Raw genomic sequence first — 18,203 nt, 5'->3', positions numbered from 1 at the left:
GCAATCGTAAAAAGATCTAACATTTTTTTCTGGAATTTGAAATCCTGCTACCTTAAAGAACACTGTAGATGGTGACACTGCTTCTAAAGAAGATGTGTGGAATGGTAACCTCTCCAATTCTCTGAGGTAACAAAACCAGCGAAAGCACGCTGCCCTGCAGGTGGACGATAGGGTGTGAGGATGAAGCCGGAGTGTATCCGACGATGAGTTGACGTTGTCCTCGTCAAAGTTGGAAAGCCCCCATGCTTAGTCCTAGGGACATATGGAGGTTATCACCCCTAGGCCGGCGGACTGACCTGCGATTGGAAAGGGAGTCCTACCGTGTGGGTTCTTGATACATCTATGGCTAATATAAAAAATTGCAAAACATGATCGCGTTCGGGATGTAATGCAATCGTGTCCAGTATGACCAAAGCTTTCCGGTCTGAGATAAGTAATACGAAAGATCATGAAGTATCCCTTGATGTATCTGTGGCTGATATGGAGATTGATAAAGCCGTTGATGAAGATATCAATGCAGAGAGCAGCGAGAGTAACGATGATTCTGATCAGGAAGAATATGTTGTAAAGAAGGAAAAAGATGGGACGCCGCGCCGCACCTTTTCAATCAAGAACTGAATGACTTTATCAGAGAACTAGAGCTGCCGAAAGATGGCGCTGAATTGCTAGCTTCAATACTGAAAGAAAGAAATATGTTATCTAAAGGAACAAAGGTTTCATTTTATTGGAATAGGGATGAGTCATTCCGAAAATACTTTAAAGAAGAGACTTGGTATACTGTAACAATCTTCAGGGTCTTATGAATGAATTGAAAAAAATATACAAACCTGTGGAGTGAAGATTGTTTACAAATTATTCAACATTTGGCCTTAAAGCGGTGCTATTACACAGTACAAATAAATATGCTTTAATGCCTATAGCACACTCGGTAATGCTCAAGGAAGAATATGCAAAAATACAAATGGTTTAATAGCTCAAGAACGTATAGAAACTGGATCCAAAAATGTTATAAGCAAACCTTGGTTAAGCCGGCTAAAATTATACTTTCTCCTTTGCACATCAAAGTCAGTTTGATGAAACAGTTCTCCAAAGCTTTGGATAAGGAAGAAAAATGTTTTGCTTATTTACTTAAACGATTCCCAGCTTTATCGAGCGCAACATTGAAAGAAGGAGTCTTGGATGGACCTGAAATTCGTAAGATGTTGAAAGATGATGCGCTCATTGCCACAATGAATGTCGAGGAACGAGATGCATGGACGACCTTCAAGAATGTGGCTGAGAATTTCTTAGGCAATTACAAAAGTGACAACTGCAAGGGATTTGTGTCTGACTTGCTCAAAAACTACAAAAAAATGGGTTGCTTGATGAGTTAAAAGCTACACTTTCTTGATTCCCACCTGAAAAACCTCCCAGAAAATCTTGGAGATTCCAGTGACGAACAAGGCTTTCATCAAGATATCAAGGAAATGGAAAGACATTATCAAGGTTGATGGAATACGAATATGAAGGCAGACTTCTGAAATCCATTGCAAAGATCTTTTGAAAGCAAGAGAGCTCAAAAGAATAAATAACATTGCTACCATGGATTTACTGATGTTGACTCATGACTATGCTGCACAAGAAAAACTCACGAAATTGTTCTGTTTTCCCCAAGTGGACTTTTCTTCTGAATAAGGTTACGGGATTTTGAGGTTATGGGCCTATATTATTACGAGGTAAGGGGATTATGAAGGCATGCGGTTTAAGGATTACCAGATTAAGGGGAAGAAGGTGAAAATGGTACAGGGTAAATAATTTTTGCGGTTTCAGTGGTTTATTGGGTGTTTTTGAGGTTATGTGAAAATCCTGACCTGTGGGGGTGAAACAGCTTGCATATTCGGTTTAATCGGGGAAAAATACATAGGAATATCATATTGGCATCCAAGGCTCAGAATTTTTTTGTGGTCCTATGTAATACACTGCATACAGGATTCAATCGCAAATGCGTGTGCCAACTTGTAGGCACCGAAGTAGCCATTTTTATGGAAGTTTTGGTTCGGGACCGTTCGTGAAGGAATTGAACTTGTATAATTTCTGAACAAAATAGCTTGAAATTGGATATTTTTAAATTAAAGTTTTTTTAAAACAAAATCTTTCAAAATTCAAAATCTTCAAACTAAAATTGTCAAATTTTGACAATTTCTTTAGGAAAGAGTTGAAATTTTTCATTAATGATTCAAAACGTTCGAGTTTAACAATTCTAATTTTAATTAAAGAATTTTGAACAAAATGATTTCAGATTAAAATTCTGGAGAGCACAACTTCAAAACGTTAAAAATAGACCTTTCAAAACAGAAACATTTTCAATACTGTACATGTAAAATTTAATTGCAGACAAACTCTTTAATAGCCTTCCCCCTTCTATAGCCCTTCCAAGAATTTACGCCGCGCCTCAGGTATGTGTAACAGGAGCTGCGCGGGATGCGCGAAGTCAGCGATTGTCATTCAGATGAGCATTCAGACGTGAACAAATAAAATCGAAGCGGGTTATAATGGGTTAGTTCCCACCCACCATCATCCACGAAATCGGCGTTATAAAAAAGTTTCACTGTATTCCAAAAAAATGGTGATAGAAAGTAATTTTAAATGGTAAATATTAAAAAATAAACTGTATACTTTGCGACCTCTTTTACAATATATATGCTTAAACTTATTTCTATGTTCATGTTTATTGAACACTAATTTAAAATTCGAATTCATAAATTACATGATATTATTGGAACAGTATTAATATTACTAATTGTTTAACTTATATTAAAAACTTAATTATTATAAAGTAATAAAACTCGTGCAAGACGTTCATAATGATTTTTATATTATAATTTACATTTATTTTGTAATTATAAAATCCATTAGTCAGCTTTATCATTTCATATGACTTTTTTTATCTGCAGAAAAATTATTTTGTTCAAATTTGTAACCTTTTAAGTTTCCAATAAGTGTTTCGCCAATTATAATGTATACAGATGCTTAGGATATTACAATTATTAAATTATTCACTTGTCAAAATTGTAAAGTTTTATTTTACCTGTCAATAGAAAATAATACCATACCACGTGTTTACAAAATTTGAATTCCAACAATTTTAAATCCCATCGGCTTTTTTTGTTTTTGTGCTTTTCGATTTTTTTAATCTAATTAATTTTTATTAAATTTTATTATGTTTCCAGTTTTAGTACTTATCATTATATATTATTTTTTGTTGTTGTTTTTATATTATCATCTATTATTACTTATTAACAATAAACTAAATTTTACGTGACTTTGATTGAAATTTTAAGTTCTCTTTCATATTAGGTAGGTATAGAACGTTCCACTGAATCCTGAATTCAGCGTATTATATGTATCAGTCAAAATTGATGTCAAATGAAAACATAGGCTAGACTAGGGATAGAATCAGAGATAGAAAAATATAGACAGTTGTGACTACACTAATTAGAGTCAGGGATCCAGGGATGAAAAGTGTGCATTTGAAAAGGATTGACCTGATTCAATGTAAACGGAAAAAGAATTTGCGATTCTTTCAAATTTAGATCTCTCTTAATCACCAGAATTGTTACAGTTTTTATTCAAAGTGATATATCCAGTTCATTATATTCCATAAAATATAATAATCTTCACGAAAATGTAAATAAATAGAAAATTTCAATATTTTATATTACAATTGCTCTTAAAATATTTATTACTTTTAGGTAAAATATTTCATACTTTTAATTTATTAAGACATATCGACAATTCGTTTATTCAGAGATATTGACAGTTATCTGTATCCTGAATAGTAGTGTTGTACATGGAGCAGTAGTGCCGCCAAGGTCCCCTTCTGTGAGGACGTTTGTCTCGATTATCGTGAAGCCCTTTGCATTTTCCCAAGAGGAAAATAATTTTTGAAACATTTAAGTGTCACTTTTTTTATCATTGATAATACATACAACATTTTCATAAGTCAAAAATGTGTAATTTTCTTTAAGAATCATCTCTTTACATTCCTTAGTTTCGGAGATCACACCTCCCTATTCTTTTGTTATTTAACTTAATAACAAATTAATATTTTTCGTTTTAAATTTTACAATAGTACAAAGAAAGGACCAACGAAATTCATCCTAAACTTCACAAGAGGTCTGGATTGTAGCACAATAGGCTTTATAGCTTGAGCGTCAGGGGTCCCAGTCGGTCGTCCCCGCTTACCTATAAACTGAACTAACTAATAGGCCAGTCAATGAAAGATTTAAGATAAAAATTCGTAAAAGTAGCAGTTTTTTTCACAGATACGTTGGGAATGCTTTTATAAAGATATAGTAAAAAGTCCCCAATCATATGTGTGCGGCAAAGGCCCGCAATGCTGGAAAGTGTTAAACAATAACATTTTTTAACCGTTGATTTTAGGTCGAACGTGGTCATGTAAAAAATGTTCACAATTTTATAGTACACAAAAAAGGTTGTATCTATTTTAGACTTATTGTCAACGGCTACGCTATGAAATTGGATTAGGTGTACAATTGTGCGATTACTGAATAAATAAAATATACGCTAAAAATATCCTGGAAGGAATGTAGGAAATAGAGCAGGCGATTTGTATTGGAGAAAATTCATGTTCCTGTTAAAAAAACGACCAAACCATTTGCATAAAAAGTTATCAGTTAAAAATGAGCTGAAAGTCAGTTTACAATTTGATATGCTTAAGCGGATGCTTTTGAGATGAAACGTCTTTCAATTGGTCCTCCATATTTATACAATATATTTCCCAATTTTCCGGTCAGAATAATAATAATAATAATAATATTTAGGGCCTCTTTTAAGGCTTCAAACAAGTAAATTTGAAAATTGAAGCTATGATGTCGGGAACAGCCGAGATCGTGAGTCCTAATGGAAACAAAGGAAGCGGGGACAAGCGGGGGTTCAATATAATAGACCGAGGTAGCCTTTAGCCGCACACATATGGTTGGGGCCTTTTACTGTATCTGTTTAAAACCATTCTTACCGTATCTGTAAAAAAACAATGCTACTTTTAAGAATTTTTTTTAGTGAAATTTGTTCTCCTTCTACTGGACTATAAACTGAACCCCGAATTCTTATATTTCGTTTACATCAATGATATTTTAGTCAATTTTATCAATCTTTTTTATGGTATGCAAAAAAAGTGTTTACCTTACATAGGTTAAATATCTAGCGAGAAAACTATAGGCATCTGCCTTTGAAGCTTAACAACTCAGTCAAAAAAAATGCTAGCGCAACAAAAAAACACTCATATAAAAGCTGAAAGTGTTCTACGTAAATGAGCTTGAAGATGTTTATGTAAAAAATTTTTTGCGCTTAGCAGACTGAAAAATGTAAAAAAAGTAAGGATTTTCGGGTGCATTTAGGAACAGTCAAGTTAGCATTATTTCTTATACAAGGGGCGACGGAAAAGATTTGAAAAAATTCATGAGTATGAGGAAAACTGTTGTGAACTAGTTGTCGTTGAGAAATTAAAAAAATAATGAAAATTGTTGCTTAAAAGTTCAAAAATGTGCAACTATATCATTTTCAGTTCTAATACAGATATTCAAGCGATTCAAATGGCAAACTGTAATGGATAGGCTTTGTATTTATTTTCAATCATCCGTAAAGATGTGTTGGTCTTATTTCTTGTGAAAATCGCGATATTTTTTGACATTTTTTTTGTCGGTAAACAAGGGACAGAAAGCAGGGGGGGCCCGTTTTTTTTACTGCCGACCGCTGGTCCTTTTCTTAGGCCCGTGGCCAGGGGCCATTCTAAGCATTCAGAACCAGGGGTCGAAGAATGGCATCAGCGGTCGGCAGTAAAACGAAAAAGGACCCCCCCTGCTATCTGTCACTTGTTTTCAAATTAAAAAAATGTATAAAAATATCGCGATTTTCACAAAAAAATAAGACTAACACGTCCTTCCGGATGATTTTTTAGATACAGAGTCTATCCATTACAGTTTGCAGTTTTAATCGCTTTAATATCTTTATTAGAACTGAAGATATTATAGTTGTACATTTTTATACTTTTAAGCAACAATCTCTATTACTTCTAAAATTTCTCAACTGCAATTAATTCACAACGGTTTTCCTCATACTTGTGAATTTTTTCAAATTTTTCGCATCTGCCTTTGTATAAGAAATAATGCTCTAAACTTGACTGTTCTTAAATGTACCCGAAAACCCTTACTTTTTTTTACATTTTTCAGTCTGCTAAGCACAACAATTTTTGTACATAAACGAGTTGTTAAAATTCAAAGGCAGATGCCTAAAGTTTTCTCGCCGATAGTAGTGAAGGTTTAATTTAATAGATATGAGGAAGGGCAGCAATTTTAAACCACAAACTACTATTCTTACATTGCGTCGTTATAAAAAATTCGATTTTTGACCGATAAAAACTCAAAAAAAATTTTTTTCTCAAAAGCGCCTAGTACAAAGAGAAACTGGATATGTAGGCACTTTTAGGATCAACCTAATCGAGGCTAGTAAAGGTCCTAGTTCATTCTTGACCTAAAGAGTTTGCTTTTGCTTACAAATTTGTATGACTAACCTGAGTAAAATGGCTGCTATTCTATGTGCTACAAAAGCGACCACCTGGCTTTTTTCTGGCGGACGCTACTAATATTTCTTATCAAACATAGAAAATCACATTTAAATTATAAAAGACTCATTTGTACTGTATTCACATAACAAATAAAAAATAAATGCACATGATGAGCAAGTTACTATTACAAAATATATGTTATATATCAGTCTCCGTTGGCAGACTGCACTTGGGCTTGAAGGCGGAAAATTACCTTAACTTCTCGTTTTGCGTCTCCTGATTATCTCAATAATCGCAATAATGACTTTTTCAAACAAATAGATATTTTAAGAATATTATTTTAAAATAATAATTTTAAGAGTAAGATTTGGAGAAATAAACGTCATGATTGCGAAAAAGGAAACCTAAAATGTAAAAAGTTTCAGTTTCCGCCTGAAAGAGTGTGCTACCCGAGTCCGCCACGGATATTCATTTTTTACTTCAATGCTTCGATATGAAAGAAGAAAAAAAAACAAGTAAATTATTTAAAAATATCTAAAACTAGTTTAAATATTTAAACTTATTTCTCCTCATTTGTTTCGTTAAGCGCCTCTTTTGATTCCCCTTTTTTCACTTTTTGTCTTCGAAAAATCATTTTTTCTAATGTCAAAATTGGCGCCTCGAAAAGTAAACTGCAGAAGAAGGCTATCACAATGGAAACGGTGAAAGTATCCAAGAAGTGGTTGAACTATAACAAAATGAATAAGTTGATGAAAAGTAAATCAATGCTATTTTAACAACGATAGTTTAAAAATAAAGTTATGCTTACCACATGAAAGTCATTGAAATAATGCGGTGTCCTTGTTGAAAATGTTTTCATTCCTTGAATTACGATATGGACCAAGTACACGCAATACGAAACTCTGCTAATTGGAATGAAGATCGGAAGCGACAGAAATTTGTTTATTGGACCTGATAATCGTTAAAATATTCGTATAAGAAGAACTAGCTATTTTATATAAAAATTAAACTATTATTCAGTGTGGGGGCAAGCGGGCTACCGCGCCGGAGCTACCATCGGGGGTTTTCTCAAATCTTATATATGAAAGTACCATTTCTATAAAAAGTACCATTTAAAGAAAAAAAAAGGTCCAAGATCTCGTGATCAGACTCATTTCGCTCTCTCTCGTTCTCTCTTTTTCTTTCTCTTTTTCTTTGCTCATATTCCAAGTGACTTTAGAACTGCCCTTTAGTGCTTTGAAGGTAAGATAAAACGAATACTACAAATTAGGGCAAGGTTTTCTCAACTTTGCGCAGTGATAAAAAGTACAATTTACAATTTAAAAAAAAATAAGCGAAAATATGCTTTCTAGCTGTTAAGTTACTGAATGTACATGCAAAAATTTGATGACAAACTATTATTATGTTACGAGAAAATTGAGATTTTTTATTGTCCAAGGATTACATTTTATAAACTTCAGGCAGCGATGAAAAATCAAATTTTCAAAAAGACTGGGGCTTTATTTTTTAGCCACTGAGTTGATTAACTGATGCAAAAAACGTTTTATTAAAATACATTGTTAGATTTTTAGCTTGACATGACTGCGCATGTGTACATAGCCCTAAACGTAAATACACAGTTAGGCCCGTATAACAAGCAAAAAAATGAGGTTATATACAAATTTTGTTATCAGGGTGTGTATTAAATTTATTAGTTTATTTATTCATTATCTATTTATTTTGATTCATTATTTATGCATTTATTATTTATTTAAAGTTTCGCATAAATAATACTTGAATTCACAATACTTCTGCTTCATACAGGCCCTATTATGAAAAAAATCAACATTGATAATAATAATGAGAACGTAAACCTAATACTTCTTAACTTTCTCAAATTTTTTATCTATCTATATCTATAAGTGTTTCCAAAAATAACATACAAAGTACGGTTAAATTCTGCGAAGTGCAAAAAAAATCTGATGCAGGAATGGGTCCGATTTGTAAACGTTATTATTGTACAATTCTGAATTAATAGTCTGGAAGAAGTAGAAAACTTAAGGTTTTTCCTTATAAGCTCCAATTAGAATTAACGGATTTATAAGCCAATGATCTCATTTTCAAAAATTGATGTGTCAGGCCCTTATTGCATGCTACCCTTCAGATGTCATTTGGAGAAAAAGGAGATTAGAGGTCAATTAATAAAAAATTTGTTAAGTTAACATTTTGAAGTGATGTGAAAGATGTAAACTGATTAATTTTTTCGATTAAAAAATTATACCGTATAGAAAAAGAGTGATTAAGAATTTTTGCCTTAATCATTTTTTAGAAATAGATTCAATTTTTTTCAATTTTGTTCGGACAGGTCATGCTGTTAAATCTATGCAGAATTAAGAGCCTATAGAAATTATTGTGATTATTTTTAACTCATAATATTATAGTCATTTATGCCATCATTTATAAACAATATTATCTGATTTGTATAAAATTGACTTTGTACGGATTTTTCAAGCCACGCATCCAAAATATTGTAAAAAAATCAAAATGGTGAATACACAGTAATGGTTTTATACCACTCTCTTATTTTTTAAATCCTATTCGCCTTTTTCGGGGATCACATTCCGTGCACTTTCTTACCTTATTCTTCTTTTCCCCTTTTACCACAATCAATTTAAAAAATCTCTTAAATATCTAGTTACGAGAGTTCTGACACATTTCTTCATTTTTTCAAAAAGTTTTGATTGATTTTTTTTAAATACTAGACAGAAATTTAATTCATTAGAAAAGAAAACGTCTTAGAAAAGGTTCCATTTGATTTTAAGTATTTCCTGAACGATTAATTTGCTAATTTCGTTGATTTAAAGGACATCGACAGCGAAAAGTGGTTAAAACTTCAATTGAGAAAACTAACTCGAAAAATAAATGTATCCTATATTTGAAAACCAGAAATATCTTTAACTTTCGAAAGTTGGCCGCAGATTGTAAATAAAAATGTTTGAAATCAGAAATAATATTTGTATAAGTAGTGTATTAGTATCGTATCGTGACAAAAAATATTTCTTAAGTTCATGTTTTGAAAGTATTATCTTTTTTAGCTAACATTAAAGTCTTAAGTGAACAAAAACAGAAGAGTAGGAGATTTCTTAAATAGTAATTTTTATGACTCAAGCTCTATCTACTGATAAGAATACGTTGAAAAGAAATTTCATAATATGAGAATTTTTCAATTCTATTGTTCATCTATTTTTTCATTTTTACCCTTCTTAACTATTTGCCTGATGTATTTTTATCAACAAAAAGTGCTGGGGCGATCAATTGACCTTTCAAAGCTATCTAAAAGAATGTTTTAAGCCCAAAAATGAATATGAATATAGTATGTGGGAAGGTCATATTTAGATTATGTAACTGAAAACATCTCTAGATAAGATATTCGCTATTAATTTAGATTAAAAAAAAGTCAGAAAATTGGGTTCACGATTACTGGGAAGTTTACCTTCTGAATGATCATGTTTTTTTTTTGGTTTTCGAAGATGGGCGATTGGAAAAAAGAGGACTGTGGGGTTCTAGCCAAAGTAGTTTTTGCCTGACCTATTTGAAAATGATTGACATTACTGACCATTATTAAATATACATACCACCATGCCCAGAAACACAAACTAAGATGATCCAAGCTACACTTGCAGCCCAGAGTTGTCGTGATATCGCTCCAAAAACTGATTCCCAAACGACGTTGTAAACGTAATCCTTCTGCTGCATAACATTTGTTCCCAATGTGCAAAACGTGAAAGAAAGGAGACAACTAACCCATCCGATGTAAATAGTTTTCTGCAATCCACAACGAACAGAATTTACTTATGTTTGCGTAATGTTACTCTACGATTCCGTATTTTTGAAGAAAGGCTCTATCTATGTTTTGCCGTCAAGATATCTTTCTCGTTGCAGCGCAGAGGTGATCAGGCCTTAGAGCAAAATGTAGATAGATTCTTTCTTGAAAAATATGGCAGTTTAATCCGTCATGGCCTAAAAAAATTTGAGTCATTCTAAATATTGTTTATAGACTGACTACTTAGTAAAACTTTATTTTACTTCTAACTAACTTGTTATAGCATAGCATCAAATGGAAGTTACCTTGCTAAGGCTTGATCGTTGGGTATATATGAGATATCCGAAAAGGACACCAACAAGCCAACTGCCTCCTCTTGTGTAAGCCAACGAATATAAGTTTTTAAACATGGATACCGTGTCTTCAATTCTGTAACAAATGGAGTAAAGTTTCAGGGTGACAGAAATATTTAAGAAGAAAAGATCATATGTAACGTTCGGCAAGAAAAGGGCAAGTAGCTCGTCAGTATTAAGCTACAGGTGCCACCTGACTCAGGATTCACTGGCCATTTTTAAGATCTACTAGTTTTTTATGGGAAACTGAGAGAAAATGTATAATCCCTTGAAATAAAATATTGGTTAGAAGGGTTTGGTTCATAAACCTAAACCTTGAGAGCCCCATGTTTTTCTGTTGTGCAAGAAGCAACTCTTTGATGCACTTTGACTTAGGTAAATGAAAGAGATCCTTCTTGACAATTATGTGTTAAAGCTTCTAAATTAAAAACAAAAGCACCGAGTGACTGTGGTATTTACAGAACTTCTAGAAATCTCTTTTTGAGCAAAACGCATTTATAAACGTAAAAAATAAGTTATTGAAACTTTTCTTTACTGCCCAAGGTTTTAGGTTAGGCCACAAATATCTAAAAATTTCTTGTAATGTTTCCACGAATTATTCTATTACTTCAGGCCTGAGATTAATTGGAGACCATTGGGGCCCAAACTGCTCATCATCTTTTCAGGTTGGACTGGGCCTATCTACCTCTTTTACATGACTTATTAAATCTTTTTGAAATTCATTTAATCTATCTGCAATGGAATATTATATGAATATATTAATATTAATAAACAGTGCTTGATGACATTAAACAAAAAAGTTTTTTAATACATCCCCTCCCCCCTGCCCGGTCATCTAGCTGGGCCCAGCCATTTGTTTTTGACAACCTCAGGCTTGCGTGAATCTCGAAACAGCGGTTCTCTTTTCATTATTTGAAGGATTTTATTGAACCTTCTAACAAAGATTATATAACATTCTTATGACTGTGGGGCCTATCCTAAAGTCTCAGACAGTTAAAGAGTATACTCTCGGAGAGTAAGCTTTTTAAATATGAAAATGTCGTATGCAAAACCACCATGTCATGAGCCTATCATGCGCCCAGAAAAGTGAACGTCGAGATAGGCCTTTACCATACCGTCCATCTAGTAGTAGTTAGTTAGTTTCATGCCATGCCACTTCTAGCATGTATAAGAATCTTATAACCTAAACGCGATAAATAGCACCTTCATGCTTTGATCGTCCGAGATAGAACTTTCATGATTTGATGGAGAGCGAGCGAGTATCTTTTAGTGTTGGCCAATTTCTAGCTTCATCTTCCTCAATTCTCGCGCAAGACTTTCTAGCGCTAACTTCTCGGTTAGATTTTTATTGTTTATATTTTTGGTTAAGTACCGTCAAGTCGTGTCGCATGCGTTGGCATCCTACCATTAGGACTTTCTAATCTCGCGCTATACAAAATTACCAATCACATATCAAACAGATAGGATCCACATCAATCGCATGTTTTCATCTACAACCATATTAACAACACTAAAATCTGTGAAACCTTCAATTATCAGCAATTACATTACAAAGTGTTATAATTGTAAATCTTCGTTTACTAAAAATCATAGAAAAACAACCAAAATCCCACCCCTCAACATAAATGGCAAAGTGAAGAGGTAAAGCAAGAGTTAGTACCCCGAAAATCAAAGGTTAAATATGAGCTAGCCTTCGAGGGATTTGACATTTAGAGAAAACAAACAGAATACTGTTTGGTCGGTGATCATCATCATTATAAAAAACACTCACTTCATAGAACGTTCTCGCACAATTTCGGTAAAGGGTTGTCGGATGCTCACCTTTCAGGGGGTTCTATAGGCTCATAACATATGGCGGTTTTGAATAAAATATTTTACATTGCTCGCAGGATTATATACATCTTTATGCGTTGAATTCAATGTTTACAGGGCGTCGAGAGAAAGCATGGCCTTTGGCCATGGTTTTACTACCCGTCCTATGAACATTGACTTCCCCGCGGTAAACATGTACCTGAACTTACTTGTGACGTTATGTACTATTAAAGTGCTTTAGAAATCTAAGTTCATAGAATTGCAGCTCGTGGGAAAAAACTATTTCCCAATTCTTCTTTTTCTGGAAAAATATTATGCATCCTTTAACGACAATTCTTTCTTTCTCATAGGCCATGAGCGCGGCAGCGATGGTGTTCTAAATAGTTATTTATGATACAAGTACCCTAAGTGGCACTTTTTTGGCAGAGTATACAAAGTACAAAGTGCCACTTACGGGCCGAGTGTCACACACTATTTTGTATCACACCAGTCGACCATAAGTTCAAATCGGTTGCATAGATTCCTAATGTAAAAACCCCAGAGTGAATCCAATCCAATATAATCAGATCCAATTCAATTAAGTCCAGTCCATTCCAATCCATTCCAATCAATTCCAAACGATTCCAATCAAATTTAATCCAATCCACTCCAATAAAATTCATTACAATCCAATGTACTCTAATCCACACTAATCCAATTCGATTCTGAAGACGAAGGATGAGTCGCACATTATTTTTTATCACACCAGTTAGCGCAAGTGAATGTCTTCATGACAAAGTTGAGTTAACTACACTCATCTTACCATAAAGTATAGATATGAACGTCCATAAGTCAATCAGATCACAGTCTCAGTTACTTTATAGTAGGATGTACCCTAAGTAAATCATTTTCCGGCATATCCTAAAAATTGCTGTTTTAGATATTATTTTCAGTATCTTAAATCGCACTAATGATGGCGGTGTTATAAAAGGTAAGTTTATCCAATAAAAAGAACATAAACGTGACTTTTTTCGAAGAAGTATAATCCGAGGGGTAAGCATTTGGAATTTAAAAAAATTTTACTTATTCTTACAATATTTTATTTAACTTTCTATGTGCACGTATGTGTACACATGTATGCCAGTTATTTTAATAGATCGGATTGTCATCATCTAACTGTTCTACCTATTTTACGAAACGACTAACGTCAATATGAAACCTTAAAAACCTGGGAAAAGTAAGGGATTATAAGAAATAGGAATGATGAAAAATTGGAATTTTGAAAATGAAGTTTGAGGCCACCCTGAGATAGTATTCTTTTTAGTTATTTAGTTTCCATGTATTTCAAATTCTATTATTTGGTTTCAGTTGTCCGTTCCTCCTGACAATTATATTTTTCATTACAAATTAAATTTTTTGGTTTGGAAAAACACCTAACGGGGCTCTCCGTAAGGAGCAGGCAACGTAGCAGAGCACAAAAAAAGGATATACTGTAAAGCGTGGCTCACAACAAGGAGCCAAGGGACCTTACATGAGTCAGTTACTGCGGCAACCTGGGACAATTCCTCATACTTGTTCTATAGACATGGTGGATAACTCCGGGAGTAATCCTAGATAGCAAACTGAACGAGTGGCTACGATTCAGGATAGGCTGCGACGATTACAAACACTAGAGTTCAGGGGTTTGACGGAAACAATGGGGACTACGCCTACAGCGGCGATAGGATTCGTGGTCTGTGAATTACTAATACAATTGGCGATAATTGCAAGGATGGCTTACGGGATGGGTCGCCTGGCAAGAATAAATATATGGACACACTGCCGACCCTAGAGATGCGGCAAGATAAATTAACAAAACGCTTTAACTTCACAAAAACTTTCCGCGCCTGCATCCCAAGCAGAAATATGTTAAAAGCAAATGGCAACCCGCTCCTCCAATGAGAAGTCTGGTATACAGATCGCTCCAGAGAAGAGTTCGGGCCAGTAGCAGGAATTTATGACAAAAAGAGAAGGAGGGGATGGGGCGGGGCACAGTGGGAAAAAAAAGCACCTTTTTTGGACAAAAATCGACCGACAGTGCAATTCTTAACGGATTTTGATGTATTTTTTATAATTGACCGTAAGGCTTCCAGTTATAACAAGTAACTACGGATATTTTAATTCGACTTAACGGAAATTTTTTATTGAAGAACAAAGTTACAACTTTTCGTTGCTAAACTTTTCCATGATACCATTTTTTTAAGACTTTCGAATTTATTAAAAAAAGTCATAATTCAATTAAATAAGTTACTAAAAATAATTTCCAGTGGGTTAGAGTAACTACAAAAATGGTTAAAAATGTTATAAACAAATTAATTCACTGAAGTCATTTTTTCGTGATTCGCAATGCTTAGCTAATTTTAATCCATAGCTTTTGTATAAAGTATCACAGATAATGATGTGCGCTTACAATAAGTTAGGCATAGATAATAATTGCCAATTATTTAAACAATTTTCATAAACAAATGCACATTTTGACCATTTTTTCATGAATAACTCTGATTTTTTCGCGGAATCAATGCAAAATATCTTGCAAAAGACTCTTTGCTGACATATTTTTATTAGTGACAAAAACTGGTCATTATTTTTAAAAAATTTATGAACAAATGCACATTTTTACCATTTTTTTAATAGGCTAGATCTTTTTGCAGAATGCACTGAAAATGTCTTGGCAAAGACTGCTTGCAAGTAAATCTTTCTTGAAATAAAATAAAACAAATGAAGCAAACAAAATCAGGAACGACTTGAAGTTGCTGTAGCTACAAATAAATTGTTTTTGGTATCAATTATACCTAAAAACAGTTAAATGTAGCAGGAGCAACTTCAAGTCGTTGTTGATTTGTTTTTCTGCATTTGTTTTATTTTGATTAATGGAAGACGTTCACAAATAGACTGCGTATTTCTACGGAGATATTGAGGGAATCCTTCCAAGTATTTTTTAACATGGAATACAGAATAAAAAATCAGCACTTATGTGACATTATTTGGAATAGCGATTCACAATCAAAATGTAACCAAGTAAATTTTATTTTGGATAATATTAATGCTACGTCTTCTCTTAATGAAAGTCAGTTAATGGTTATAAAAAAAAATTGGATGACTCATTTATGCCTTTGTATAATAAAAAATGGAAAAGTGTCTGTAGGAATAAAGCATTGTTTGTTCAAAATCATGTTGCATTCTTAGAAGCAGAGTTCAAGGTACCTTTTCCTTGCCCACCTATCCAAACAAAAGGTTTAACTAATCTTCTAAAGAGAGGAAGACCACGATTGTCATTTGAAGATAGATCCGAAAAGACGAAGAAAAGGCGCGTCCAAGAACTTTCTTCAAATTATAGCAAGGAAGAATTAACCAAAGCACTTTCATTGATCAAAAATGAGTCCGATAGCCAATCTTGGACGCAGTTTCGTAAAGAAGATGATGACGAGAATAAATTGCAAAGAATCTTAGCGATGTACGTGGATTTAGGTCTGTCGAAGAGGAAATACGAAAAGCTAACAAAGTACAATTAAGAAATAACTGGCAATGATTCATATCCGCCGTATTTAAAGATCTCCGAATCGAAAAAAGCTTGTTATCCAGGAAACGGTGAGCATATAGAGACATCTAATTTAGGAGCAAGTGTCCATTTCCTAAGTTTACTGGGTCATGCAGTTGAGCGAATCTTGTTGCAAATGGAAAAAGATGATCTCGCTAATCTTTTTGGTAAAAAACTAGTGCTCTTTGAAAGTGGGGTATGGACGGTGCTTGTGCGCATCAGATGACACGGCAAAAGTGGTCAAAGAAGAGTGATGATGTGGATGCAAACGATGAATCTTATAACAGTGATTCTGAGAGTGAAGAAACGTCAGCTATCACAAGAGCTTTTTCACGGATAAATCTTCCTTTTTGATTTCCTTCGTCCCTCTTCAATTAAAAGCAGATGATGATATTATTTTAACGAACAAAACGCCTTCATCTGTCAATTTCTGTAGGACAATTAAATTTATTTTCCTTAAAGAATCTGATTTTCTTGTAAAGAAAGAGTACAACTATCACATAAAGCTGCTGGAAAAAGTTCGTACCTATTCCTTTGGTGTCAGTGGAATGAGTGTCGATATCAGCTTTGACTTGAAGTGTTCGATGATTGATGGAAAGGTATGTAATATTCTAACTGGACAGAAAGCATCTTCTCGCTGGAATATTTGTGGAGTTGGATCAAAACATGTTAACAACTTACCATATGTAGCTAAAATTCCATGCAATAAGGCACATTATAAATTTGGTCTCTCGACGTTGCATGCTTGGATTCGTGTTCTGGAATATTTGTTACATGTTTCCTACAATATGGATTTTAAAAAGTTTCCCGCAAGAAAAAAGGAAGAAAAGGAAATGAAAAAATCAAGAAAGGAACATAGTCAGATACAATTAAGATCCAAACTGGGTTTAACAGTTGATGTGGTGAAGCAGGGTTATGGAACAACAAATACCGGAAATGTTGCCCGCTCCTTTTTTTGAAAAGCTAAATCGGTTGCTAAAATAACCGGTTTGGATCAAGATCTGATCACTAGATTTTACGATATATTACAAGTTATAACATGCGGAAGGATAGTTAATTGTGCGAAATTGAAGACTGACTGTTTGGAAACCGCTGATCTTTTCGTAAATCTTTATCTTTGGTATAAAATTCCACCATCAGTATTTAAGCTACTTATTCTCGGAAGTGATATAATTCAATCTTTTGAGCTACCAATTGGTTGGTATTCAAAAGATTCGCAAGAGAGAAACAATAAGATCTTTAGAAAAGTTAGAGCTAATAACAGCAGAATGTCTGACAGATAAATGATGAACCTAGATGTTCTTCATCATCTTCTGCTCCATTCGGACCTTTTGATAAGCAGTTATAGAAAAGTACAATCCAGGAAGATGAAACCTCTATCAGAAATGGCTGAAAGCATGACAAACTCCAACGAGTGAGCTCGATTCTTACTTACTGAAGCATAAATGCCTACCTAAAAACGGCCCCTTTCAGGGCCACATGAGTCAAAAATGGCTGAAAGTATCACAATCTTCAATGAGTGAGCTCGATTCTTACTTACTGAAGCACGAATGCCTACCTAAAAACGGCCCTTTTCAGGTCCACATAAGTTAAAAATGGCTGAGAGTATCACGATCTCAAATAAGTGAGCTCGATTTTCACTCACTGAAGCACGAATGGCTATAAACAATATGACAGCAAGGATTCTTTTGCAAGACATTTCAAATTGATTCCGCAAAAAAAATCAAGCCTATACATGAAAAAATGGTCAAAATGTGCAATTGTTTATAAAACTTGTTTAAATAATTATCAGTTTTTGTCACTATTAAAAATATAATAGCAAAGAGTCTTTTGCGAGATATTTCGAATTGACTCCACAAAAAAAGTCAAGCCTATACATGAAAAAATGGTCAAAATGTGCATTTGTTTATGAACATTGTTTAAATAATCAACATTTTTCGATCACTATGAAAAATATTACAACAAGGTGTCTTTGGTAAGACATTTCAAGTTGATTCCGCAAAAAAATCAATCATACCAGGTGTATACATATGAAACCGGTATTTTTTCAAGAAAAAAACACATTTATTTCAAGAGAATGATAACAAATATTTTATTCAAAGTATACGCCCTCGC

The 18,203-nt window shown here is 33.7% G+C and overlaps 1 protein-coding gene across 1 annotated transcript in view; it reads right to left on the bottom strand.

Annotated features, from left to right (window-relative positions):
* Window positions 1-7,124: 7,124 nt before the first annotated feature.
* The window catches only part of LOC117178812 (nose resistant to fluoxetine protein 6-like), a 44,510-nt gene continuing 33,431 nt past the window's right edge, over window positions 7,125-18,203 (bottom strand). The window contains exons 5-8 of the mRNA XM_033370305.1: window positions 10,673-10,796; window positions 10,180-10,369; window positions 7,374-7,516; window positions 7,125-7,292 (exon numbers count right to left, since the gene is read on the bottom strand). Of these exons, the coding sequence (XP_033226196.1) occupies window positions 7,125-7,292; window positions 7,374-7,516; window positions 10,180-10,369; window positions 10,673-10,796 (625 nt within the window). The remainder of the gene's footprint in view (window positions 7,293-7,373; window positions 7,517-10,179; window positions 10,370-10,672; window positions 10,797-18,203) is intronic.

This window comes from Belonocnema kinseyi, chromosome 1 (assembly GCF_010883055.1).
Source record: "Belonocnema kinseyi isolate 2016_QV_RU_SX_M_011 chromosome 1, B_treatae_v1, whole genome shotgun sequence".
Classification (NCBI taxonomy): domain Eukaryota; kingdom Metazoa; phylum Arthropoda; class Insecta; order Hymenoptera; family Cynipidae; genus Belonocnema; species Belonocnema kinseyi.
Note: the sequence above shows the minus strand (reverse complement) of the source record. Positions and strands in the feature narration are given on the sequence as shown.